Here is a 27,520-nt window from a genome sequence, read left to right as displayed (position 1 = left end):
AAAGTGATATTCTAGCACACCGTTTTGAAAGAAACTCTGCTGCAGTAACCTGCACTATGTGTTGTTTGTGGCTCATGATGTATTGTTGAATTCTTTCTTGATAGGAAATGGAAAAAAAGAGAAGATTTGTATCATATACCTTGCAATAGTCCCTACATGACCTATTTTCTTCATGCCTTAGCTGTTCTAAAGAGAGAAATTTAGACCTGGTAAGTTGTAGAAGGCTAAACGTTTCAGAAGGATCTCGTCACAAATAGGGTTATATCCTGTCCCACTGAAGACTGGGGAATTTTTCAAGCCACTTCTGTAGCAAACCAGGACTTCACCCAAAGTGTTTTTGAAGATGTCTTACTAAGATAACTTCATAGAATCACAGAATGGTTTGGGTTGGAAGGGACCTTATATATCATCTGGTTCCAACCCCTCTGCTGTGAGCAGGGACACCTTCCACCAGACCAGGTTGCTCAGAGCTCCATCCAACCTGGCCTTGAACACTGCCAGGGAAGGGGCAGCCACAGCTTCTCTGGGCAACCTGTGCCAGTGCCTCACCACCCTCATGGTGAAGAATTTCTTCCTAATATCCAATCTAAATCTGCGCTCTTTTAGTTTAGAGCCATTCCCCCTTGTTCTACCACTACACACCCTTGTGAAAAGTCCCTCTCCATCCCTCCTGTAGGCCCCTTCAGGTACTGTTCTTCCACAATGGCACCCAGGCTGGATTTACTGGTTCAATTGTTTTCTAACGAGATCAGAAATAAAAACTGTCAAATACCCAAGCTCTGCCAAAAACCTATTCACTGTAAATTAGGTTTCCTCTGGAAAGCTTTATTTCCAAAAAATAACACTGGGCAGGAGCGTTGTTATTGTTATTCAATAGCTGTATTCACAGTAACAAGGCTAAGATGAAATTAATCTTTTCCCCTGAGCACAGTTACCCTTTCAGATATCTCCAGAATGGCTGGTTGTACAGTTTGTGGCACTCATACAATTCTGGGATTTTTTTTATTTTTCCTTTAAAAAAAAAAAAAAAATCACTAAACACAAATGAAGTTTTGTCCTTTCTCAGCTGGATTCCTCTGTGATGCTGCCAAAAGGACTAGAAAGAAGTATCATGTTGAAACAAGAGTATTTTAGTCCTGCAGCCAGCAGAGCACAGGGTTTGCCTTTGCTGTAGCAGGGACCTCTGCTGAGCATCTTCGTCGGGGGGGGGAAAAAAAAAAAAAAAAAAAAAATGTTATTACCCTAACAGAAGAGGTGGTACAGGTACCAGCAGAACACACTTGCACGTCCTTCAAACTCTTCCTGAAGTGTCATTATTGAAAATTTTGCAGATGTCTTATTTTCAAAAAACAAACAAGCAGAAGATTAAAAGGAGAATCTTTCCTGATTGCGCAGAAGCAGTGTCTGCAAGAAATCCAGCCTGGCCACACTGCTACGTTGTATTTGGAGCTAGTTACAAAATATTATTTGTCCAGCAAATAAAGCTGAGGGTGCTCATGCCTGCCTGCAGGTTTCAGATCTCCTTTCCAGAAGGCTGACAACTCATTTTAGGTGTCATCAGAACAGCACCAGACACATGGCGTGCACTAATGTTTGCCCATCAGTGCCAAACCTGCTATTTCCCAGAGATGTTCCTTCCAGTAATCCTCAATTCTTGTTATCAAGCTACCCAAGCTTAACACTTGTTGTGATAAAATGCCAGCCAAACAGGAAACATCACTTAGTATGCTAAGATTGTTCAGATTTGAGACACAGTTCAAGACACCTAGATCCACAAGAGCATACACCCGTGCAGAGAGGGGGAAGTTCATCTCCCCGCCACTGGCACGGAAAGAGCCAAACTGGCAGCCTTATCCAGAACGCTGTTTCTGATGACAGTACTGAGACGTCAACCTGGGTCACCAGGATGCAGGTTCTTCAGCAGCGTCCACCGGGGTCGACCTACATGGATTGCACAAAGCTCTTCCCCCCAGGCCCTGTACGAGCACTGTTCCTGGGGCCAGGGAAGCGGCAGAGAGTGAAGAGCCAGCACCCTGCAGCACGTTCGGTGTCAATCAGTGGGTTAGACTAGTGGTTACTGGTAATGAAACAGCAGAGTTTTCACTATATAAAACTTATAAATTTATTTTTTTTGTAAAAATCCAAAGAGCACGAAGACATCTCACTCAAAATACTGGTAAATCAAACCACACTTAGAAAAATGAAAGCTGATTTTATTATCTTATCCACAGCCAATCATTTGACATGAACATGCATACGTAATTTTGCTACGCACACACCACAGTTTAACGTTAGTTATTAAAGGTTAAACATACAACATACATCCTTACAAAAATGAGTCAAAATGCAAATGTAACTTTTAAACAAAACAGTTTTTACTCATTTAAAAAAAACTTTGTGTTGGGTACCATTTTGTACAAACACAGTTAATTTAAACAAATCTGCTTTTAGTTTCCTCATGGTCGCACATGAAAATAAGCTGCAATAGAAAATGAAGTCATCAAGGGATTTTTAAATAGCAGAAGTAGGCAGTCTTGCCATGCAGAAGAAGCAATATTAAATATTAGTTTTTCAAAAAAAGAAAAAACCACAAGTTTAAAAATATTTAGTTCAAGTCACAAATCTTTCCCCAGTACAGAGAAATCCAAATGCAACGCATAATTAGCTGCCACTCAGGATGGCTATTCTGAAAAGTAGAAATACTTTCCAGAATTGATAATTTTCATTGATTTGGCACAGAAAAGAAGTCTGAGCTTACTTAAGAACAAGAAAGTGATTAAAAAAAGGGGTAAACAGGAAGAGAGAAAATAAAAAGCCAGGATGAACAAGATAGTAGTTGCAATCACTAAAAAAAAAAAAACCTCTGTGCATCTCAGTCATTGCAGAATACTGTCTGTCTACAGCAGGTGCGAATTCCAGGTAACTGTTATTGCAACATGGATTTAATTTGCTTGGAGGTAGTCTCATCATTCAAATGCTTTGTTGTGTACCTAAACACAGAAATAAACATCAAGTTGAGAAGCGCACAGATGCTGTTTTACTTGGGTACAGATAGGATGAGCTATAAACAAAGAAATTACATATTTGTTAAGCCAGAGTAAAGCCCTCAGTAACTGATGATCACCCACTCCACGGTCTGCTTGTGTCCTCACAGGCCATTTCATAGCAAACTCCTGTTGCCGGCTGTGATAGCTAACGATGAATAAGACTAACTCTGAGGTCTCTGTCCACAGGCAGCATCTTCAACTCCAACAGAGCTTCAGGAACTTTTCTTCAGAACTTCCAGTGACCAAACCTTTCTAAGATCCCTCGATGGGATGGACAGAATGAATTCAATCACTTTCCAATCTAATCTCCTGTTCACTTAAGTAACTGTTCTGCTAAAACTAGAGTACATGCTTGTGTCTATTCTCCCCTCTTCAAATTCTTCAGTGCATTAAAATATTTTCAAATCACTACAAAAAACCTGGTCACCTCTTATTTTTAAAAGTACTGTATATCCTCAGTGTTGGCTTCTTTGCACAATTCCTCTCCCTCATTTTCCTGCCCTGACTATTATCTAAAAGCAAGTAGAAACTGATTCTGTAATTTAGATTTAACATGTTAAATTAGCACTTTGATTGTGATCCACAACTGCAGTGATATTTTAGCTGTTCACCTGAAGAACATAGAATGACTTTTTGTTTTAGAAATTAATATCAATGTAGATCTCAGCACTTTTTGGTAATTTATACTTTCCACAGATAAGAGGCACTCAGGTTTTCTAAAATCCTGAAAAGTTATCGTGTTTGGTATTCTGCCCATGTGAAAAAGCTGAACATAATTACAGTAGTGATCTGCCTCCAAAATGCATATCACCTTCCATTTGCTTTTAAGACACATTATTTATCTCTTGAGAAAACATGAGCACTTCTAACAGCCCTCCAGAATCAAAGACATAGATTTGGACTTAATTTCTCACGACATCATCTTGCATCTGCTTTCACCACGCACACACAATAACAGCTCACCTCTGCCTCTCTTCCTAACAATTCCAAGTGCGATTTTAAAAAGATTTAAATATCCTACCCAAATGAGCCATCAAATGTACGAAACCAGGACTGTTAAAGTACATGCATGATACGGGTTGGCGTGGTGAAAAGACAGCATGAGAGCACAGACTGAGTTTACACTACTAACCACAAACTAACACACAACGGAGTGAGAACCTGAACTACGCTTTCCAAGTACTTTACTAACAGTGTTGACCATGATGGGGAAAAATGGCGTACCAGTAAAGATGGGTGTTCATTTGGAGCTGCAACCATACTAAATTAGTCAGAAAATAAATGCTAATGCAGCATTTTCTTTCTGGAAGTTTGTGTTATTACTGATCACTATCTCAAAGACTGATCATCTAGAGGAGGTTCAGAGATGAGTAAGAAAATAATTTAGGCATGAAAATACTCACATGGAGTCTCAAATTAAGCCCAGATTTATTTTTTTTTTAATGTAGCTAATAATCTGAAACAACTTTGTAAGTGAAACCACTTATAGTACCACGTTGCTTCACCTCCTACAACATCCTATCACAGAAAAGAGGGAAAACGAAATTAAAACAGTTTATCACTACAGATAAGAAAAAAAAAGTATGACTGCATACTTTCAGGCAAGACAAACTAAAGCTTCCACATTTCAAAGTTAGTGTGTGAATACCAATACCCAGTTACAGTTAACTGTAACCAAAGTAATTTAATATTTTTTCAAGTAAGGACGAGAATGGAGCCTTCATCTGTCTGTCACATTCTGGCACTTCTGGTCACTCCTCTGATGCTGGACACCCACGTGCAGAACACGTTACTGACTACAGACACAGTTTTGAGACAAACTAACATTTTTTAGGTTCCTGTACAGAATTATTAATTTTTCTTTACCTCTCCAATTGTGGCAACTTCTTGTCTATTCTACAGAAAAAAACACAGAGACTCTTGCCTTGAGCACCTCCCTATAAATACTTTGTGAAAGAGGAATAATTTCTAGTTACATACCAGAAAACTATCTGCCTTGTATGTCTGAAGCTATCTGTGAAACAACAACAACAACAACAAAAAAATCACATGAAGCTACTCTTACATCCTACTACTGACAACATCGTTCAGCCACGGTCAAACCACACGCAGCTGAGGACATGGCCAATGCAAACTGAAGCAGCCACTTCTTCGGGAAGCTGGCCCAAGGCACGGTGCGCAGGCTGCAGCTGCTCCTTTCCTTGCTTGCTAGTTCAGTCGGTGGCTGTGATCACGGTTAGCTTCTAGTCAGCTTTTAGTATGTATCATACTTTGTCATCAGTTTTAACTGAGGTACAACGTCTACTCCATCATGCTTACCTCTACAGACTCATTCTTAACCTGCATGCAGTTAAAGTATGCAAAAAACTACCTTTGAATAAACAACTACCAGATTAAAAACTACCTCTTAAAACACAGTAGCTTCTTCGTGCATCCCTGTCAAGGCGCATTGGAAAAGAAGCCTGAAATAACCATATTCACCTTTCACCTGTAACACTGACCAAATACCTTCCTGCTGGACAGTTCATGAAAATTCACATAAAAATATTTCAGATAAAAGAACAAGAGTACCTGAGAGCATTTAGAAGGCCTTCTACACTGTTAGGAGGCTGGTCTTTAAGAACTTTGATGCATCCTTTCATCTAGGAGTTAAAAAAATGATACAGTTTCTTTCATGCTAATACTTTCTAAGTTTACAGAAGTGTTTCACATTCAATTTGTCAGAGAAAAAAAATATTTAAGAATTGCAGCAGCGTAAAGATATTTTCTTGATATTAAAAAGGAATTAGGCTTTCAGTATTACATTTTCCTTATGACAGAATGGCTTAGCTACCTAAAAATCTGCGTATCTTCAGACAATGCAACTTTGATGCCAAGCTCTGCTTTACTGACCTTAAAAAAGGAACTGTAAACACAAGTCTGTCTTTATCATAAGTCTAATAAGCATGATTACAGTCAGCCAGTGAAATAACAACAAACTCTGTAGCTAATACAGTGGTATAATAGTCCATTTGACACAACCACGAAGCAGCATACAGTAACAGCATGTATCATCTGTAGACTTACTACTGAACAGCAGCACAAAGTTGAAGACTTTGAAGATTGGTGGATGGCAAACCTAGCTTTTCACCAGATAGCCAGGAACAAGCTAGATAATGTTGTTATTTCTAGTCATTCTGATCTGGATCTTTCAATATCACCACTGTTCAAGTATTTCAAGACAGTACCTGGATTCCATTAAAATAGATTTTTCATGACCTAACAAAGACCGTTTACTTGTCTGAAGACCTAGTTTGTATTTCTTGCTATTTATGTATATAGTTTGCCAACAGCTACCACTATCCATTTAGCATCAATCGAAAGTGTACATCTGCCACTAGAACCTGGAGGACAGAAAAGGAGCCTATACACAATCTAAACATCCAAAAGATTATTTAGTAACAATAAACTTACATCGATTTTTGAAGTTTTGGCAAAAGCGCCCACCGGATGCACGTGGTCATAGAGTATGATGACACCCACCATTACCCTCAGACAGAATGATACTGTTTCCTCATTTGTAAACCTGCTTCTATATTCACTGTAATTAAAAAAAAAATACAGAGTATTATCTATCAAAAACAAGATGACACTAGTAATGCCTGAAATAAGATTAAAGAGAAAAATCCTACCAAAAATCCTCAGAGAAAAAAAAAACAAACCAAACCCCAAAAACCCACCAACCCTACAAACTTCCAAGAGTTATCCTTTTTCCTTTCAACAACCTACATATCAGTCAGACCACTGCTTAGAGTCATCTGGAGATTAACAAAAGATTCCCAAACCTAAAATGGCACCCTGCTGCTACACCATTTCAGGTTTGTTTGGGTTTTTTTTCAGGGGGAAAAAAAAGAAGATTAAACCAAGACATACTAACATTGCTTTCAGTGCTTGCCACCCTCTAATATACACGCAACCCAAACTTCTGACTCAGGGGAGAAAAAAAAAAAGGCAAAAAAGAAGCAAGCTTAATGAACAACACTTAACTGCTTTCTTGAATACACACACCATTCCTAAGCAGGGTAAGAATATAAAAGTTCGGAGCTCTTAATGTGCTCCAACACAAGTGTACTGTGTATTTGGACAGAAACTTTTTTAAATAAGACATACCGCCTGCCTGAGTAATTTTACCCATGGGAAACCATTTAGATCCCAGAAGAAACAGATGAAAACCCCAAAGTTTAGTTTGACTTTTTGTTCATAGTCCCAGTGCCTCTCAAATTTACAGCAGACAACAGACTGCCTTCATGTCTAAAAGTCATCTCATAATTCCCCAGACAGGGGCACTGTAATTTTGCTGCAGCCATCAGTCAAGCCAGCTTGCAAGGAGGCACCATCCAACGCATTGTCTATACCCACTCCTTCAGGAGACCCTAGGCAATCATGTTCAAATAGTGTATTTTCCTGAATTATACATGAGAAAACCATTTATAAAGAGTGCGAAGAAGTTGTCTAGCTTTCATAGCCATTCTATTTTTAAATATTAATATGTTCAGAAAAGTAGACCACATGATTTGAATGGCTAGCAAATTGAGACAAGTTAGTTTCATGTTGAGGCTGAAAACTAAGTTGGTAAAAAAGAAAACACACAGCTCCTAATTACTCCAATTATATTTCTTTCACCTTATGCATCACAAGGCATGTTTTAAACACAGAGATAATTCACACACAATACAAGCACTGTTCATACTCACGGGGTTTCCAGCATGACCCTGCACACACTAGCCATGGTGCTTAAGCAATCTGTAGTATTCTCTATCGGTAAATTTTTATTCTGTGGAAGAAGATAAACAGTCTGCAATTCAATTCTTGTGAAATATTATACTACAAAACCTAAATTGAATCAGTGATCTGCTAGCATGGCAATGTGGAGGAATTGAAAACATCAACACAATTATGGTAAGTCAGGTAGCCTTACACTGGATTTTAATAACGTCACAATAAAGATTAGCAACTTAAAGAACAAAGTCTACCACATCGGTTTTGCCTGCTTGTTTGTAATTACAGAAATACACCGACACTATGGACTTCTGGTAAGTTTTACAGGCATCACCTCACCCGCTCTTTAAAGACAGAAATTTCTATAGCTAAATACTGCTGCAATAATAACACTTAAAATTGTGGCAGACAAACACCTCAAAGAAATGTAAAGTAAGAGGCCATTTTTCTCAATGCATTTCAAGTTAAAAGCAAAACTTACAAAAAATGCTAAAAACCAAATGTATCTTTGTATGAAATCATGTAATCTACAATTACTTTTTAATAAGAAATAGTGTGCATTCTTTGCATATAAGAAATTATTACAGTTATCAGAAATCAAGCACAATATTTGCAGTGACTGGATTTTATTACTAGTATTTACTTAGGTAGTTAAGGACAAATAGAGATGTGTCAGTCTTGGAATACTTTTCCAGTTCAGGTTCCTTCCCTCTTCTGCAATAATGTACGTACACTAGACTTTACAAAGCAAACCAAAAGTGTCTTGGGAAGGAGGAAAGGAAGCTACATTTCAATTGTCTTTGTTATTTCAAGCATACAGATCAAGCTGTTTCCCCTTCATTTTTTTGCTCTAAATCACCACCAAAAATGCAGGCAACATACTCGCCTCTCCCTCCTCGAGGAAAGCCACCACTACCAGTGTCATACTGCTATCCCATTAACTTTCTGCGACTCATCCACCAAGTGGCTAGCTGAACTTACTCTAACCTCTACAGCATCTGAGAAAGATACTTTATGTTTCTTGAGGCTTCAAAAAATAAGTTGGATTTCCCGATGCCACATTAAGCCTGGTAGAAGAGTTTTGTGTTCCAAAATGATGTCTGGCCCTGCAGTGCTTTGAAGTATGCTATCCAAGCCATAAGTCTATACTCTTACCTCCGACACAAACTTTGTTGTAGCATCACTTAAGGTTTTCAACATTGGTGTTGCTTCAGCATAAAATAAAGACATTCTGTTTGCCAACTCATTATTTACTTCATTTTCTCCCTCTGCCTATAAAGCAGAAGGAAAACAAGAATGTTGGTGTTCTATACATGAAAAAGATAGGTGGTAGTATAAGATTACATTTGTTCTCATCCAAGGGTTACCTACTGGGACATTGTTAATCCTCATACGGCTCAGAGTTCTTCTGTAGTAGCTGAAGTCATTCTGTATAGCAGGATTTGTCATCTATATACATACGGAAACAAAAGAGCTGTGAAAAACTCAAGAAAAATATAAGGAAAAGTTTTCATAAAATCTAACACCAAGAGTAAGTGAATATTCACCCTTCTGAAGTAAAAAGGCTTGTGACATGTTGGGAAGTGATATGTAGAACATGAAGCTTTCTACTTAAATTCTCAGATTTTTCAGAACAAGATCTAACAAGAAAACGAGCAGTCTCCTAAATAGGAGTTTGAAATTAGTAGACTGAAAAAAATGGCTTTGCTAGTCTGATACCAAGGATCAGACCAGTAAATTAATATCATTTCAGCTTAGTTCTTTGCACATTAGCATGAAAATAGCTGGACTATGGATGTGCACATACTAAAAGCAGCAGCAGCATTATCCCAAGAGATATGCCAAATTCAGACAAAGAAACATGATTAATACGCACTGAAATATAACAATTGCCTAAAGCTAATACGATATTTCATCTGCTTTCCAGTTTAATCTAACTCTAAATCATGCAAACAAGCCGAGCATAGCAGATATTTGAGCATCTACCGCATGCTGTATTCTGGAACAGAACACAACCCAGACTGCTTCAGTGAATACATTTGTTTTATTTTTGCTAGCATTTATGCTTACAAAATTACAAGAAGTTCTTACCTTGAGCTCATCAAACCGGAGTGTAAAGTGAAGAATTTCTGCAAACTGCTTAGCAAGAGCCTGCTCTCGCTCCAGGTGTTGTGTTGGTGAATATGGAGTGCTTGTCAGGGCTCCCAACAGACCTCGCAATCCTGCCTCTTAAATGAAAGGAGAGTATTTTTCAATATACAACTGCACCTGCTTCTTGCATCTCTGTTGACTGATATTCTGCATGCTAGACTTAAAATAGACATCTGCCAAAATACATGGTAGTTCATAATAATGGAGCTTGATGAATTGCTCCTATGTGCCACTGTTGTCGCATTTACTTATAAACTGCTGTAAAGAGCAGGTCTAATCAGCACTGACAGCCATGAAAAAACTTCTTGGAAAGTTTTGTTGAAGCTTTGTCTATAACATTTGTTAAAACGTATTTCAATAACTGGTGTTAGCAGCCTTTAAGATAACACACAATTCAAGAAGTACACACCTATCAGGACAAAACATGTTTTATTTGTTTTTAAGATAAACTTACAATCCAACTTGCTCACCTTCTTGAGAAAAACACCTCACCACTAACAAAGCGGAACTCGTCTGGAAAAAGCTTCCATTTTTTGAGTTCATTTTTTCATGAGCCATGCGCTAATGAGTGTCAAAACGTGAGGTAACAACAGATAGTTTGTGCAAAAACAAATCATGTCTAACAGGTTTTATCAGCTTAGACACAACATCAGTCAAGTAGGCAAGAGGCATGAAGTGCTATCTTAAGTATTCCACCTTCATGAACCTAGATCAGGCCTTTCCACGAACCAAACTATTTCTAGTGTGTTTGCGCAGGAATAATAAATACAGTCACTTTTAATTACTCTTGGTATCAGAAACATTAACAGAATTAATTCCCAATGAATTAGTCCACTAGTTTTCAAAACAATCAGCTCGTTAGTGCTTTCCAGAATTACTAAAGGGGTAGAGAAAGAGGATGACAAGTACGCTCCCATTCTATTTCTCCTCTCAGGTATCAACTGAAGCAAGTTTGTTTCTACATCCAAGCAGTTAGTATGCAGATATAAAGAAGATCCAAACCAGTGTGTGTAAGGAATCTATGCAATGTCAGCTTTGGGGATTGACCTACATGTGATCACATCTGAAAATGCCAAATGTATTTATTAATGAAGACAAAAAACCCCGAGCTAATACTATTTCACTTACCTAGTCTTTGAGAAAATTCATAGAATTTCTTCAGTTTGCCTACTAGTGGAACAACTGCACCCCATGCCTTCTCTTGCAGCTTCTCATCATTAGGATGCTGTATTGCCTTAAATTAGGAAAAAAGAGGAAAAAAGCATGTTTAGATTAACTGATACATTGCTGGAAAGAAAAAAAAAACAAAAACCAAAAAACACTATGCAGGGCAATTGTTGGAGGAGCTAGTAATTAAAAATTCTACCTACTGAGAAATTTCCAGTTGAAAGACAAGCCTGTACTAACCCACGTCTCTTCCAAAAAGCTCTAAGTACTTGTGTTTAAAGTAAGTATCCTGAATAGGAAAACAACTTGTAGAGAGTATAAAGAAATTGTTAAAAATAAAGCTACTTAAATAAGAACATTTACATAACCAGACCTAGTTAATTAAAATCAATAACTTCATTGCAACACTTCCAAGCAAAAAAGTTTAGTGATCAAAGCCTCAGCGTAATGTTGGCATTTATCACCAATGTCTAAATTTGTGAAGAAAAAACAAATCTGTTGTGAAATTCAGGCTAAATATTATAGTAGGAACATATAAGTATAATCAACAACATAAAGCACCACCAAGGTGTATACCAGAGCTTTGAGGTATGCATGCGTAGACCCTGTCTTTGCAGTAAGCTTCCCACACAGATAAAGCCTTCAATTCAGTCTCTCCAGGTTTTTAAGATAGAAACTAGACTACTTCGCAACTGAAAATTACTAAGAAAACAAATAAAAACACTTATAATGCTCCTGCTGCATCTTCACAGCCAACTCCTTGATTCCAAAATCTGTTTCAGTCAACCCTGGGCTGTGAGGTGCAGCACACTCCTCTCTAGTCCCTAGGAAGCTTCCTTCCTGCGATGTCTACCTCCTCTTGGGTGCATCTCCCTTCTCCGTGAGACCTGCAGGCTTCGTTGCCGAGACACACATTCCTGCCAGATCCTACAGCCTCTCCCTGAACCTGCTCCTTCCTCGAAGAACAAATAAGCTATCTCCTCTCCTCCGGGCTTTGTGTGACAGCTACCCTGCTTAAACCTACCTTATGAATTCAACAGAGACTGAATAAAAACTGATGGTGCTTTAAAGCTGAATGTCTCCCAGTACCTCAAATTCATCTAGAGTGAGCAGACACTCCTCCTATGTACTAGCATTTCTTACGAGTACGTTACAGTAACTCCTCATTTTAGAAACAAAGTAACCCCACTGCTGCATCTGAAGAAGAAGGGAAGAGGGCTGAGAGAGAGTATTTATTCAACCCTTTCTTAAAGGTAAAGGAACAATGGAGTGACACACTGTAAAGAAACTTTGCTTCTTTTCCAAACATCTCCATTAGTAAATAAAAGCCAATTAAAAGAGATTGAAAATGAGATGTCTTTTGTGTTAGGATTACCCCACATCAGACTTGTCCAATTAGCGTACAAAAAGATGTCAACACTACTCAACACTGCATTATAGTCATGCCACCCTCTTTCCAAATTCGTCACTAACTCAACAAGAACTTACATGGGAATACAAAGAAAAATCAGCAACAACAATTCCATGAAAAGCTTGAGAAGCATAATTTGCTATTACATATGTGCATTAATATTATTGAAACAAGAAACATCCGTTTCACTGTTAAAAAGGAACATTCCAGAGCAGAAATTCAAGACAGCAATTTTAATAGAGAACATGCTCTGCCAAAACAGCTCCTGCAAGCAGAGTTAAAATCCAGCAGTATCTGGTTAGGATCAGACAATGAACAATCACAGCTTGTGTGCAATCATAACGCTCTAGCTCACCTCTCGTATTTCATGGCCAGCTCCTCTATATGACTGCAAGTCTTCCAGTATTCCTTCTGCATCCTTTAACACTACATTCACCTGATTATAAATTTCCTTTTCAGATTCTGTAGGTTGGGCATCTAAACAGCAGAACATATTAAATATATATATATTTTTAACAACAATATGGAATTCAATAGCCACACCATCACCTACAGGACAAATTCTTCACACAGCAACTCATCAAGAATTTTCATTTTCTGAGGAGCTGCTACAATGTATGAGGAACTCCAAGAGAGAGTAACTGTATTTGTTTTAGTAGACTCTTAGGTTCATTTACCATCCCAAAAATCCACCTGGAATCTATCCTTCCTGACTTATTTAAAATTGGGTTAGAAGAAGAAATCCTGACAAGTCATCTTCATGACTATCATATCAATCTCACCTTAGAGTGCAGCAGAAGCTCCATGAAGGAACCTTAGGTAAGCACTCAAAAGACACACTCACTGCAGATATTACAGGTGGTGTTCATGTCTACTGCTATCTAGAAATGCTGCATCAGATTATTTTCCATCTTCCCTGTCTCCCTTTTTACTGGTTTGGAAAGAAACCACGTTCTTTTACTTCTAAATTTTAATTCTGAAAACATACTCTTTATTGCACTAATTGTAAAAATCAGAGTTGAGAACAAAAAGATCTAGAGTAAACTTGTTCTCTTTTTCTCCCCCCCCCCCCACTCTTAAAGGCTCTATGTTGTCTTCCAGTTTTTCTATAAGTAGCTAAAGACTTTCCAAAAGTATATTTGATCATCATTTCAAAAAAGCTACACACACCTGTTTAAAGAAGTGTCATTCAGTAAGAAGCATATTATGAGAGGAATCAACAAAAGGCTTTACCCTTTAAAAATAATCACCTGGTACAAATATCTCAGACCTGGTTTATCTGCTATGAGATTACTTTTTCTTTTAAAATTCTGATGGAAGCTATAAATTTATTTCCTTTTAGATTGATATAAAAACAAAAAGTGTCATTAGTTACAGAAGCTGTTACTAAAGGTCTTACAAAAAATACCCCACTTATCTGTTTATGTGGGCAAAATACATTAAGAAATAAATATCAGGATATTTTTATGCAGGATTTCCAATTCCAAAAAGTCAGGGTATTAACAACTGATTCTTTTCTATAGGGACAAACAAAAGCTGTCTATGAACAATATATCCCCATGATTTCGTGCAGCTTAAAGAGTCTGCAAAATGTCTTTTAAAAAATGCTTCTTCCATGATCCATATGTATAAGTCCAACTAATGTGATGGAATTTTGGTATATACTTACATTAAAAAGTAAAAAAATAAAAATCACAATACCCTTGTGTTACACACTAGAAAAAACATGAGAAAATGAAGTTTGTATTAAGAGAAAATAAGTTTCACGTGCATTGCCTGTCTGGATTTTGCTGCAATTTTTGCATAATACTTCTTATTTTCGTGGTTTAATGCATAGAGAGTAGGCATTATTAGCGAATATGTCTATATATAGACCTTGCAACCGTTTAACTGGGATATTTTGAGAACCATCAAGAATTAGCACGGGTAGAAAATAGCTGGTCACTCCATTTAAAAAAAGTGTTAAGAGCATCACATTGATTAGGCATCAAGTAAAAGTGCCCAGTGCTTTTCAGATCATCACAAAGGTCACATTTCTAATTTTGAAAGCTGCTGAAGACTGCTGTAAGAAATGAAGACAAAAAAATGAGGGAAAAGAGCAGACAGGTAAGCATCAGTTGACTGGCGGTAGTTCATGCACAAACACGAAATGCTATAGTGAAATACAGAAACATGAAGGTCTGTAGCATTCCAGATTGTGTTGTTAAATAATGCAATCAAGACTTGCCACTTGCATCATCTCACACTGAGCACATCTCTTGCGTATTTAACTTTTCATGCCGTTTTTTCTTTACCCTCTTCTAGTAAGGAGAATTCATTTTTCAGTGGGGGGCAGGAGGGCACAGCAGAAGGGCCCATGAGAACAACTCCTCCTCATTTCAAAATCCACCGACAAGCCAAACAGATGTAGTACTATGACCTTCCAAGTTTAGAAATTAAAATCATCTTCCAGATACAAACTAAGTGGTACTCACTGAACAGCTGGCTACACAAGTCAGCACCTTCTACACCTCTGTCAGTGTGGTTCACTCTGGATGTAATCAGCCAACTACTGTATTTCATTTCCCTAAAATGTTCCAGGAAACCTAAACCAATGGTCTAGACTTACTTTGCTGGGTTGGTGAGGATTTTTTCGGGTTTTGCTTGTTTATTTTGATTGTATCAAACTTAAAAATATACAGGTTTTAAAATCCAATAGGCGCTGGATTATTTCTTTTGGTATGTATTACATTTTGGTGCACCTAGTCCTTTCCAATGGAAGAAAGCTGTAAAACTGATTTGTCTCAACTAAGTTCCTCTCCTATCTGTAATTCTTCTGCACCTAGAAAAGAGCTCAAATTTAAAAACCTAAATTCTTTTATATTCACTTCCTAATACATTTAGGACGTATTAGGATATATTTCAAAGGCACAGTATAGAAAATCTTCAAGCCCTAGTGCTGGCTGGCTCAGAGCAATTGGTTTACTAGTTTCTCAGTGCTTGCTAGGGCACTGTATGCTGAAAGCCCGTCACAGATGGAGCAAGAGGGAAAGGTTCCTCTTCCTAAGCACTGCTGTAATCTTGACTAGATGGAGGTGGCATTCCCATGTATCAGTAAGTACCTGAGGACTCAAGCTACAGGGCTTTCACTTGAGCATTGCTAACTGTGGAACTCGTTTTCCGTGATGTGCAGTGCACAGAGCAGGAAAGGGATTGTACTTCTGAAGTCAGTCTTGACAACTAAGCAAAAGCACCCAGCGCTGCCAGGCATCCCACACAGCAGGATGGAGGCGGCATACAATTCCAGGGATTTCCCTTTTCCCCTTCCACACATCTAAGCTCCTGCTACAACTTTATGACAAGGCTTTACCTTTGCTGGCAATGTTTTCCATAGAAAGAAAAATACAGTAAGCACAGCACAGCTCACTGAAGTGTTCTGAGGTTTGATATTGTTGCCAAGGGAGCCGAACCCTGGTTATTCAGGGTAACTTTCCCATTTTTAATCCAATAGTAAGAAAAGTGAAGACTGAGGTCCCTCAATTAAATGGGGAGTTCATCTTTAAACTATTTTTAAATTTAATCAGAATGTTACTGCACTAGATGCAATACACATTTAGAGTTCAGAAAGCTCACACGATAAAGTATTAAAGACAAAAGAGAAGACTTGAAACAATATACAAACGCTGTTATGCGAACTAAACACTACGGAAATATGACAACATATTGTATGAGGGGAACACACACATTTAGTGACTATTAAATAAAAAATTTGGCTAGCCTACAGAACTAGGAAGGAGAGAAGTTTTGGGTTAAAAGTTTATACTGCGCAATAAACACTATTTAAACTGTGATTTTTCCCAGGGAAGAACACATCAAGTCATCTGAAACTGGCTGTGAGAAAACTCACAAGCAAGGGAAAGAAAAATCCCAGACTGCTAGAGATGAAATAATTTATTCATCTCTATCATCATTACTATATAGAAGGCTATCTTTGTGGCTCCTCCGAAACCTAGCCAAGTTCTCTGGAGGTAATGCAGAACGCTTTCAGCGCTAGCTTGAGATCACCATCTGCAACCAAAAGTACTCTGTATTGTAGCTACTATTCAAATCAGAAAATTTGGAAAGGATTTGCACTGTGACAGTAATGACACCAATGTAAAAGTTGAGATTTAAGTTTCCCACGTTGTGGGTGGCTGTTTTACGCTAACAACATTGCCCTTCCAAAGCTGTGCATTTTCCTCTGCTCGTGTTACAGTGGCACTGCAGAGACTTCAGCAGAATACTTAAGACAACTATTTGTTTCAAATAGGTAAGGTGAATGACCAAAGAAAACACAAGCTTAACCAGTGCTAAGGCAAGGAAAAGTCAACAGCCCTTTATATAATTTATCAGAACATTTTCTGCATGTATTCTCATAGTCACACAAATCACTGTAGTCTAGCACCAAGATAATATCTGAAAAACATTCTCTTAGAAACCAGTCTAAAACCTTTTTAAATTTGGAGTCTGTATCCCTATAAAGCTTTATTGACATTAGATTTTTAGCTCTACATTTAACTAGCCTCCTCACTCCAAAGGCACATATGGATTTAAGAACAGACAGACTTCAAACTGTGTATTATTGGGCCAGGTGTAACAGAGAATTGACAAATTTGTTTTTAATACAGAGCTTACTTGCTCTGTAAACACAAGAAAACACAACACTAAGTATCACAATATTAAGTGCCAAGTCTTGAAGAAAAATCTTGACTGTGTCAAAGCCAAGATCCTGTCAAGGCAAGCTATCTGAAACAGAGTAGAAAGAAGCACGGGTACACACTATAGCAGCAGAAACAAACGCAGGACATGGTCCAAAATGAATAAAGAACAGTCTAACAATTCAGCCATAATACAAGTCACTTCATTTGACTGCGTATGTAAACATTTCATGTCAGTAACCTGCTTACTCTCATGCCAAATCTTGTTCATGCTCAAAACATGCACTTTCAAACCGAACTGATGGCTTTTTTAAAAAATAGCAGCAATTCTTATTGCAATTGATTTTAGAATTATGCCTCTTATATCCAGCTAACTTGAATTTAATTTAGTCCAATTAAATGGTCAGCATTTGCAGATAAAGCTGAAGCTTCACAAGTCCAATAATCTCCCATACCAGTTCTCCCTATTTCACCAAGTCATACCTATTCTGATGATATGTGAGATCTGCAGTAGTTTAAACCACAATTTTGCATTCTGAGCTTTTAACACAGCCCCTGATTAACTTCCCTTCATGAATAATTTGTACGGTTACCATCTTCCAATAACAATATATTCAGAAGAGACAATTGATAAAATCAACAGTACAGGATAAGGGTTTAGTAAAGTTTTAACTTTAAACATCATTAAAGCAAGAAAATATTTCTCCAAGCATTCGCTTTCATATTAGAACTAATAATCAATTGCTACTGTTTCATCAAACACAACTGAAAATTAATTTGGGGGAAGAAAAGAAGATACAATGAATCTCAAAGTAACCATATTACAGCACTTCATCAATTTTTTGTTATGTTATTCCATTGTATTTTATTACCTGGTCAATATGCATTTGAACATTAGTTTTCTTATTTTACGCTTGCTGATGTGCAGCTGGGTAAAGCAATAGCATATCCCAAAAGAAAGTAATTAAACATGCAAAGCAGCAGCCAACAACACTTACCTGCCATTCTTAGACTATATTACATCATGCAACAGAAACCAAAAGTAGAAATACTAACAATATGTGAACCTTCCAGAACGCTTGGCATTGATCAGACAAGCTATATGTCTCTTCTTTTCAAAAGCAATTTCGTCTCTATACTCTCTCAGCCCCCCTTTTAAGGAGGGATGAGGTTAACTGTCAAACTTCAATGCCAAATCAAATAAGGTTCACATATACAAGTTTAACGTGATGATGTTGGAGAGCCATGAATAGCTGTTGTGAGCCAATCTGTATATGCAGCATTATTCAGTAGCACACTGGAAGGGAAGAAAGGAGAATCAGGTTTCATATTCACTCCTTCCTTTGAGATGCACGCATCTCCTTGCAATTTCAATAAGTCTTCACATAATTCAAATTCTTTCTAAAGCTTTGATTAAAAGCAGACAGTATTGTGGTTTAAAACAAGAACCATACCACATTTCAACAGTAAAATATAATCTGAAAGCCCTCCCTGAAATAAAGATTTTACATTCTAGAAACGGAGGTTATTTTAAAACAGATTATTGCTTTCTACAAAAGTTTGCTGAACAACTATCCATAGCTCAGGCATGCAAAGCTGTTAGAAGGATGGCAAAGTGAAAACATACATTTAGTACATGACAAACGCAGTCTACTGCAGGCAAAGAGTAATAGATATATAAAATCATCTTCTCACTTTCAAAATCAAGGAAAAAATTTGGCCCCTGCTCAAGGTCTGTGCATGTCAAAACTTTTAGAAGGTTCCCCATGTTAAGGTACCTGCCAAGACAAGAATGAGAGAAAAGAAAATTTTCTTTTTATAAGAAGGAACAGCCCAAACATAGTTGATTGAAGCAGTGGGGGAAAGGAGACCAGAGAGTTCCATCAGGCATGAACCCGTCCTTCAGGCTGCCACTCTGATGGGTGGGGGGAGACCCCCACCCCGAGGACGTACAGCTGGTGATCCCAGAGATGCAATGCAGCTTTCCTGTAAGAAGTGACTACATCACCAACATCTTCACAGCTGCCCATTCAAGGAAAGGGCAGAACTCCAACTGCAGGCATCGTCGGTGACTACTTCTGTTCCGGTACACCCTAGCAGCAGTGTCCTGAGCAGGAGTACCACACTGAGGGCTAAGTACCACATTTGCCAACACTGACATGGGAGCCATGCTACAGATTTTTACCTGATGGGACAACAGAAGGAAAGAGCTTTAATTTTGTCAGTCCTTCTAATTTTGTCAGAAAGCCATTCTAGAAAACCCCACCAAAGTACATCATTTCAGTGTGCAGAAAATGCTAGCACAGGTATGTCACAGATCTTTCACACAAGGTGCCCAAGACATCTGTGAAGTTCAAACAATTCCACTTTGGACTTTTGGATGTAATAAATGCACATTAACTGCACCACAAATGACCAAACCAGGATCAGGAATGATTCAGTACTCACTCTTGTATAAGATAGGATTACAGTGAACAACTGCTCAGCACAGATTACTATGGCATACTGACAGAATTTTTTGATTTATGATTACTTGATTTGCAGGCAGATGGATGGACATCACTGACCACAGAAACCCAAATGACTAAGCACAAGAAAAGAAAATTTACACAGTAGCGTGATGGTGGCTTGGTGACTACTGGAAGAAGTAAAAAAAAAAAAAAGAAAAAAAGAGGAATGGAAAAACACCATGCAACTCTTTCAAACCGCAGATTTGCAACTGAGTCCCCTAGCCTTCACTGCAGCAGGTATAAGCAACCCTACTGTTACCATTTCAAATGCACCAGCTGTGAAGGGCCACGAGACTTACTTTCAAAATCCAAGAAAAAATGTGCTGCATTGTGGTCTATGTCCCTGGTTAGCACCTTAATGAGATTACCCATGCCAGCAAACCTAAAAATAAAAATGGCAAAATAATTTAGTTCCAGTAACCATTTCCTATTTTAAGTACAGGCCTGAGGCTCACCGGAGCAAGGCTCCTGCTGGGTTTTGAACGCTGTGGATTCATCACCTTGTGGTCGGAAGTAGAAAACGTGCACTGTGCAGTGCGTTTCCACTTCCCTTCTTCTTAAGGAGAGGTGATTATTGAAAAAACTAAGTTATAGCTTCGACAAAAATAAATATTTGGATTACGGGCTCTCTTTCATCTTTGTTTAATACATTTAAAGAATTACGTTACCTATGATGAATGAGCAATTGTTGAATCCACTATTGCTTAGGACAACAGCAACCTCAAATTAAACCAGTGTCATCATAAACATGATTTTTACTATCCATAATACAAAACGAATTTCAGAAAGCCTCTTAGCAGTAGTCATCTGTGGCCAATGAACAGTTTTTCCCCATCAAATCATGTAAAGTGACAAGATAAATGCAAATTAGACTATTCCAAAACCAGAAGATAATCAAGTTTCAACAGTTCATCTTACGTTTGCTGTCACATCCCAGCTAAAAGAAATGAAAAGTGGAAGAAAAATTAAATAGTCATTAGATTACTTGAGGTCAGACAAATTAATTGAACAATTTCAAAAGTTACCCTAAGTTTCAGAAATCAATACCTTCAGTAGGACTATGAAACCCGCATTTGATAACAAGGCAGCCTTTTCAAGGACCCTCCCACGTTTCGCAGAGGCTGAGAACATACTTAACAGCCACTGCCCTGAAACACCAGGAGTTCACTGGAGTGCTGCTGCAAGACAAACAGAAGACACTACCCCAAAATCTGATTTCAAAATACTTAAGAATAAGCCATCAACAGTCTGACATTTGAATTAAAGCATAAGATCTAAAAAACAAGTTTCTAAATAGCGTAACTATACCAACCTACCAGTGTATGCCCTTTTATGTTTTTTTCCTCCTGATTTTTATTGTTACTGAAGACTGATGTTCACTTGGAAGCAGGCAGCACAACAGTAAGAATCATTAATTTATTAGGAATCAAGAAAACTGAAGCAACGCCAAGTCAAAACAAATTGTCTGGCAAAATGAATTTTCAGAACCTGTGTTGCCGGATTTCTTGAGTGCCATAAGAAAAATGTAACTGGTGCATGAGAGAAAAGCAAACTAAGAACTGCACGCGATTTATTTTTCAGGATGCACAAGATTCAACAGTAACTCATGCAATCAACAAAAGCTAGAGAAGGAAGAGGGAATACAACCAAAACTGTTAAAATTTACTCAGTCTTTGCTCCAACAATTTTCTGTAGAATGACCAACCAACAGCTAAAAATCTAGATTTTTTTAGAAAAGCAACTCTTGAGTGTAGTCCAACTGTTCACAGTGGACTCTGCACACAGAACCTCAGCACTAGGTGTATACTTGCTTTTTTGTACATTCAACTTTCTCCTTGAAACTTCAGCAAACGCAAGTCCTGTTTTCCAAACATGTGCACTTAGTTCTCTGGAAAGTCACCTCAGATTTCCGAGTTTGTGTGAAACACCCTTTATTTAAGGAAGTTTTAAATTAGGGTGCCCATTTTAGACACTTCAAAATCAATCCATCAAAGTGTGTTTCTTCAAAGAGGCAGCTTTTCCAGAGCTTTCTACTCCACAGCTTAGTGAACTCTTCAAATGCTACACCCGCACCAATGCTGTGTAAACAAGCAACATGGGCAAGCAGAGAAATTACATTCCCATATCTCGCAAGCACGTTCTGTAACACGGGACTGAAAAAGCAACTTGGTCCATTCACCGAAAACAAGAACATTGATAATCTGGATAAAGCTGACATACAGAGCCATTCTTAAACAAGTGTCTTCAACAGGAGCAACAGAAAGCTGGAAGTGCAAGCTGCCTAACGCTGACTGAGCCTGTAGATTCAGACTTAAAAACCAAACCTCAATCTCAGAACTGTGTATTACATATTTCAATTCCAATGTTAACAAGCAAGTAGCAAATACATGGCAGTGAATGGTGTTAACTGCCTAAAGAGAACACTAGCTATACCTACAATTACTGCCCTGCTTCAGCTTTCCACCTGCACCATCCCCTCCTCCACCAAAATATTTTCAATACCTCACCTTAACGTCTCTATGTAGGTTTTGCCTTTGTTTGGATATTAACCTGTCCCCTAAGAGTTTACAGGGTCATGCATGTGGTTTAAATACTGGATGACCTTGCTTCTGAAGGTCAGAGTAAGGCATGCTTTTAGGACTGCAGTATTTTGCAGGTAAGTTTACAGAAGAGCATATAGCTACTGCAGAACTGATCACTTAATTGAAACCCTGCCACTTCCCAAAATGAGTAAGGGGTCAGGGACTCAGTTTTACAATACAAATATCTTCATCCCTCAAAAGTTTGCCAATAAGAATATACAGTTTCTTTTCTGGGAGCATGTTTAAGAAATAGAGAAGCACATAAAAGGTTTGGCACCACAACAAAACAGTAGATGTGAAAGAAATTCAAGCAGAAGATGCAACTGACCTAATGGTAACAGTTCAGTGAACAGCCTCTCTCAGAAAAGGAGAGAAATTGAAGACGAGAACAGAGAAATTCCACTATAACAGCAACAAGATGGCAACAGGCAACAGAGGAATACATTACAATTTACAGGAGTACAAAGCTGCATGAACACTTGTTCTAATAAAGTTCAGAACAGAACTTCCCTCGTGCATCCAGCACACTGAAAAAAATCCTGACAAACCTAAGTCACATCACAGTTTAACATACAAGGTACGCCATCACTTTTGCTTTCCTAGCAGCAAAGTACTCGCCATATATACAGCTTTTATGAAGTGAGTGGAAATGTAGCAGAAGCTGGACGAATACAATATTTTTGAAACTTCTATCAAGCCGAGTTCCAACAGTTACTAAAGGATCTCAAGTATTCCTCAATACTGGAAGATTTGCTGTGTTGTAAGAACTGTGAAAATGACCATTCCTCCAGGTTGTAATCCAAAAAAGACTTTAGGAAGCTAGAAAGAGAGCTTGAAAACTCCATTCAGACAAAAGTTAAGATATAATTGATCTAGCATTTCTTGGGAGGACACTTTCTCTCTCCTCAGCATTCAAGGAAACAAATGCGCAATTCAACAGACTGGAACCTACTCGTCCAGCGAGGCTAAGCACCCATTTCTTGAGCTCTGAAATGGCCTTCTAGAAATGAGACCATGGTGTCACAGCGTGGAACATCTCAGATGCATGGAAACAGCTGCAGATCCTTATGTCACAGCTCAGGTTAGATGGCTCTATACTTCTGTATGTTGATTTGCTTCAAAAGGTATAGCTAAGCAGCAAGAAGAGCCAACCTGTTGCACTCAGGTGAAACCCTACAGAGGGGAAAATGAAAACTGATTTTTCCGAGAGGCTGTTACACCAGCAGAAACAAGTGAGAACAAAGCCACCTAGCTCAGAGATGTCTCAGGCTCCTGACAGATAGAGATTTACTAGAGATTCTTGTTTTATTCCAGACAGTTCATCATTTGCATTTCTGCTGGGCCCAGAACACATGAAAGAAGGTCCACTACTGGCTCTACTATTAAAGACAATGACAAACTGCATGTAGTAAAAGAAACAGTCTACAAAACTAGCCATGACAGTTACCTTCAGTGACCTCTTATGCTATTTGAGGTCCTTTAAAAGCACCACCACCACAGAAGATATTGGTAGTTCTATGAAGACTTGGTAATTCACCCACCAGTAGTTGCATGCCCAGTTAGTACCGATTTACCAAGCACTCTTTCAATTTCCTTGAAAGTCCACAACTTCAGCTGAAGTAGAATTACTGTTTTATAAAGTCAGATGTGGTTCCACTTTACTAGCTCTGTCGTTGAGCTATCATTGTCAAGGACATTTTCCAGCATTACAGGAAGTTCCGTCTGAACATGAGGAGGAACTTCTTCCCTCTGAGGGTGACGGAGCACTGGAACAGGCTGCCCAGGGAGGTTGTGGAGTCTCCTTCTCTGGAGATATTCAAGACCCGCCTGGACAAGATCCTGTGCAGCCTGCTGTAGGTGACCCTGCTTCGGCAGGGGGGTTGGACTAGATGACCCACAGAGGTCCCTTCCAACCCCTACTATTCTGTGATTCTGTGATTCTTGAGCACACTGCCACATCAGCCCCAATTCAAGAAAGATCTGAGCCTGCATAAAGACCAAAGCCAAGAGCAAGTACCACTACTGAGTTTTACATCCTGCAGCTGGGCTTTGTCCCAGAGCCAAAAAGCTGACTCAGAACACTGACTGGAGATTGCTCTTGTGGGTAGTAGCACACCTTTTGACCCACAATTGTTTCAGTGCAACTGAAACAAAATCTACACTGAAGTTGTATCAAGAAGAATTTTGCATATTGCAATCACCAGCATCAAAATATTCACATGCCCAGCCTCAAGCAGTTTAGGTCACTACTTATCTGTTCTTACACAGCTTCAAATCAACAATCTCTGTCCAGTTTTATTTGGTATGCTTATTCAGAATATAGTACACTTCAAAACTTGCAAACTGTTTTTTCTCCCAGGGGTCTTATGGATTTTAAGATTTTATAGTGCAGTGTCCAAAGGTAACTCATTAGCTAAGCTGACAGTGTAAGACTCGGTAAAAGCACACTGTAGACCACTGCAGTTTTCTCTTGCCATGAATCCAACATCATAAAATCAGATCAGAAAAAAGCCCGCTAGTCCCTATCCAAAACTGACTGTCCCTGCGAAGCTGCCCGGAATGCCTCCTGGCACGCTCTGTACTCCAGCACAACACCCGAGCCACGTGGAGCAGGTTATGGGAAATCAGAGCGCGAGCCAAGAACATGGTTTAAACTTGACCTACTTGCAGAGGAAGGCATACGGAATGCCACATTTGATTACAATGATTTGGCCCATTACGGCCTTATGGGGTTGTATGATGTTGCGTGTAGTGTCATGATCAGACAAGCGGAAAGCCAAGGCATATTTTCAAAACAAGTCTTGCACGCATGCCCTTCATGCTGAAAACATCCCTGACACATTTCAGTTTTTTTTTTTTTCCTAAGCTAAGCCCCGGGGAAATTTAATAGAAATACATGATGCAACTAAATTCAGTCCAGCACCAAAGAAATTTCCCCCTCTTGTACCTGAAAGAAAAACTGTACATTAACAAGGATTTTGCTTGCAACTGGTTAGCAGATAGAAAACTTACTCTTGATAGAGGTAAAATACTACAAAGACATCTGTAAGTGACATTTTAAGTTTTGCTTTGCTCTACTGGAAAAACAGCATGCTTTCAAACTAGTTAAAAGAACCCAAATAAATAAATAGATGAAAAAAAAAAAGTGTTTGTGACCATTGATGAATTCCTGAAAACATCAGCTCACCTTTTGGAAAAGCACACACTATTCCCTAGACTACTGTTAATGAAACTTTAGACTGAACAGGAACATCCAGAGTATAAAAACTGTACTCCACAAACACCTCACATCCACGCTCTGGAGTCTGGAGGAGCAAGTTAAGCACAAGACTACATGGAAAGCAAACATTTTCCTCCAGGGACTGAGTTTTACACTTTCAATTGGTCACATATGTGTGGCATAAACCTCTGATTCAGAGATGTTTTGGTAAAACAGTATGTCAAAAGCACTTATAGCACTGGAAGTCTTACATTATAGTGTAACACTACAGTGTTATAACAGTTACAGTGCTACTACATAAACAAAAACCTAGCTGAATGTCTCCCGATACTGTTTTTCCAGAATGATAACCCTATCAGCCTGGCAATTGTTTCAAGGCTTACAGAACATTTTCTGCCTATGTTATCTAGCCATGAACAGGGAGGGGGGGGGGGGGGGGGAAGTCAGTGAACAGGCAGCTGCCCACAGCAGCTGAACCCACGGCCGCCCTTCGCAACACATGGTATCACAGAGCAACAGCCTACAGGAGCGAGGGTCGCCTCCTCTCCTGATGAAGCAGTTAAGCTTCACAGGCAGCAAGAATGTATCTGCCCTCAACCTTAAAAGCTTGAGAGCTCTGCAGAGATGGAAAGAGGCTTCTAAACTACACTGTGGGAATCACTTTTTCAGAAAGTCATAATATTTCCCTTGGATCCAAACATGTTTTTCCTAGTCTAATGCACATTTATTTCTCTTCTGAATAGTGCTGGAGAAGCACAGGTGCCCTCTGACACATTCTAATTCCTACTACTGATATTAGTGATGTTTAAAGTAATAAAGAAGTGTCATTAAACAAAATCCCAAAGTCATAAAATACATCGTCCAGACAAGAAATAATTGTTGCGGTAATAGTAAAAAAATAGTAGTTATCCCTCAGTCTAGAAAAAGAGACCAACACATGGAAACTATCAGCTTTAGATTTAGGAAGGAGAAGCTTGGTGCTATTAGCTTAAAACAAGATAGCGTATGGATAAGCTGGTCTCATTTTCAGGACTCATCATAGCTATAGTAACATTATTAATATTAAAGGTATCAGTTCAGACACTGCTGAATCAAACACATACACGAAGTGCCACACCAGTCACCAGCTGTGTGTAAAACACACAACTGCATTCATTGCTTGACAATTTGTTCTAGAAAATGTGGGATTTCATCAGTTTTTCTATATGCTTTTACTTCACAGCCTAAACCAATGCAGAGCTCTGCGCACTGCTCTCTGCTCCTGACACCTAGCGGTACTCCTTCCACAAAGCACTAATTGCAAATCAGCCATAACGAGAAGAATAAAAGATATGCAAGCCAAAAAAAATTAAAAATTCTCCACTGAATTCCTGGGGCTTCAATCATGAACAGGTTTTTCTGCTGTTCAGTTAACATATTTATACCAACAGATAGAAAATGTTTTTGTGTAAGAAAGTCAGTCTTCGGGCTACTTACAAGCTGTTCAGAGCCTCTGATGTCAGTCATTTTGGATAAACTGACTGATACAATAAGATGTTTTAGTTGAAACCGATGTGGGTTTTTTGTTTTTTGGTTTTGTTTTGGTGTTTTTTGGTGTTTTTTCTTTTTGAGACCACACATCATCAATAAAGTCTCCTTTTTGAACAAAACCAAATTTAAAACTTGTCACATCAGGAAAATGGAGGCCTCTCAGGGAAAATAGTCTAGTGAAAAAAGGCTCACATTCCTCAAAACCAGAATTGTGAAGTACGGTCAGGTCAGTGTTTATTCAGCCCATTTTTCTACTTAAAGGAAATCAAGGGAAAGACACTGAAGAATCCACAGTTCCTTTAGAAGAGGCAGTCTTAAAGCCTTGTTAATTCAGGAATATTTTAGTGGCACAGCTGACACTGAGTAACTTACTTGACAGGAGCGACAAAAAAATAACTAAGCCTGCCCATACAAGTCTGGAAAAAAACCCCGATTTCTCTGTAAGGATTACTCTTACTTTTCAAACAG

General features: G+C 38.6%; 1 protein-coding gene across 7 annotated transcripts in view; it reads right to left on the bottom strand.

The window, feature by feature from the left end:
* Positions 1-2,192: 2,192 nt before the first annotated feature.
* The window catches only part of CYRIB (CYFIP related Rac1 interactor B), a 97,812-nt gene continuing 72,484 nt past the window's right edge, over positions 2,193-27,520 (bottom strand). For 4 of the 7 annotated variants that reach the window (XM_075415550.1, XM_075415551.1, XM_075415549.1 and 1 more), the window contains 10 exons: positions 20,020-20,102; positions 12,890-13,011; positions 11,085-11,190; positions 9,897-10,033; positions 9,177-9,254; positions 8,961-9,077; positions 7,781-7,860; positions 6,501-6,627; positions 5,619-5,689; positions 2,193-2,990 (listed from right to left, as the gene is read on the bottom strand). In XM_075415550.1, the coding sequence (XP_075271665.1) occupies positions 2,927-2,990; positions 5,619-5,689; positions 6,501-6,627; positions 7,781-7,860; positions 8,961-9,077; positions 9,177-9,254; positions 9,897-10,033; positions 11,085-11,190; positions 12,890-13,011; positions 20,020-20,102 (985 nt within the window). In that variant the 3' untranslated portion in view covers positions 2,193-2,926. Of the gene's footprint in view, positions 2,991-5,618; positions 5,690-6,500; positions 6,628-7,780; positions 7,861-8,960; positions 9,078-9,176; positions 9,255-9,896; positions 10,034-11,084; positions 11,191-12,889; positions 13,012-18,905; positions 18,989-20,019; positions 20,104-27,520 lie in introns of those variants that run through there. The other 3 variants (XM_075415552.1, XM_075415553.1, XM_075415555.1) reach the window with 2 other exon arrangements.

The sequence above is a fragment of the Opisthocomus hoazin genome, chromosome 3 (genome assembly GCF_030867145.1).
Source record: "Opisthocomus hoazin isolate bOpiHoa1 chromosome 3, bOpiHoa1.hap1, whole genome shotgun sequence".
Taxonomy (NCBI): Eukaryota; Metazoa; Chordata; class Aves; order Opisthocomiformes; family Opisthocomidae; genus Opisthocomus; species Opisthocomus hoazin.
Note: the sequence above shows the minus strand (reverse complement) of the source record. Positions and strands in the feature narration are given on the sequence as shown.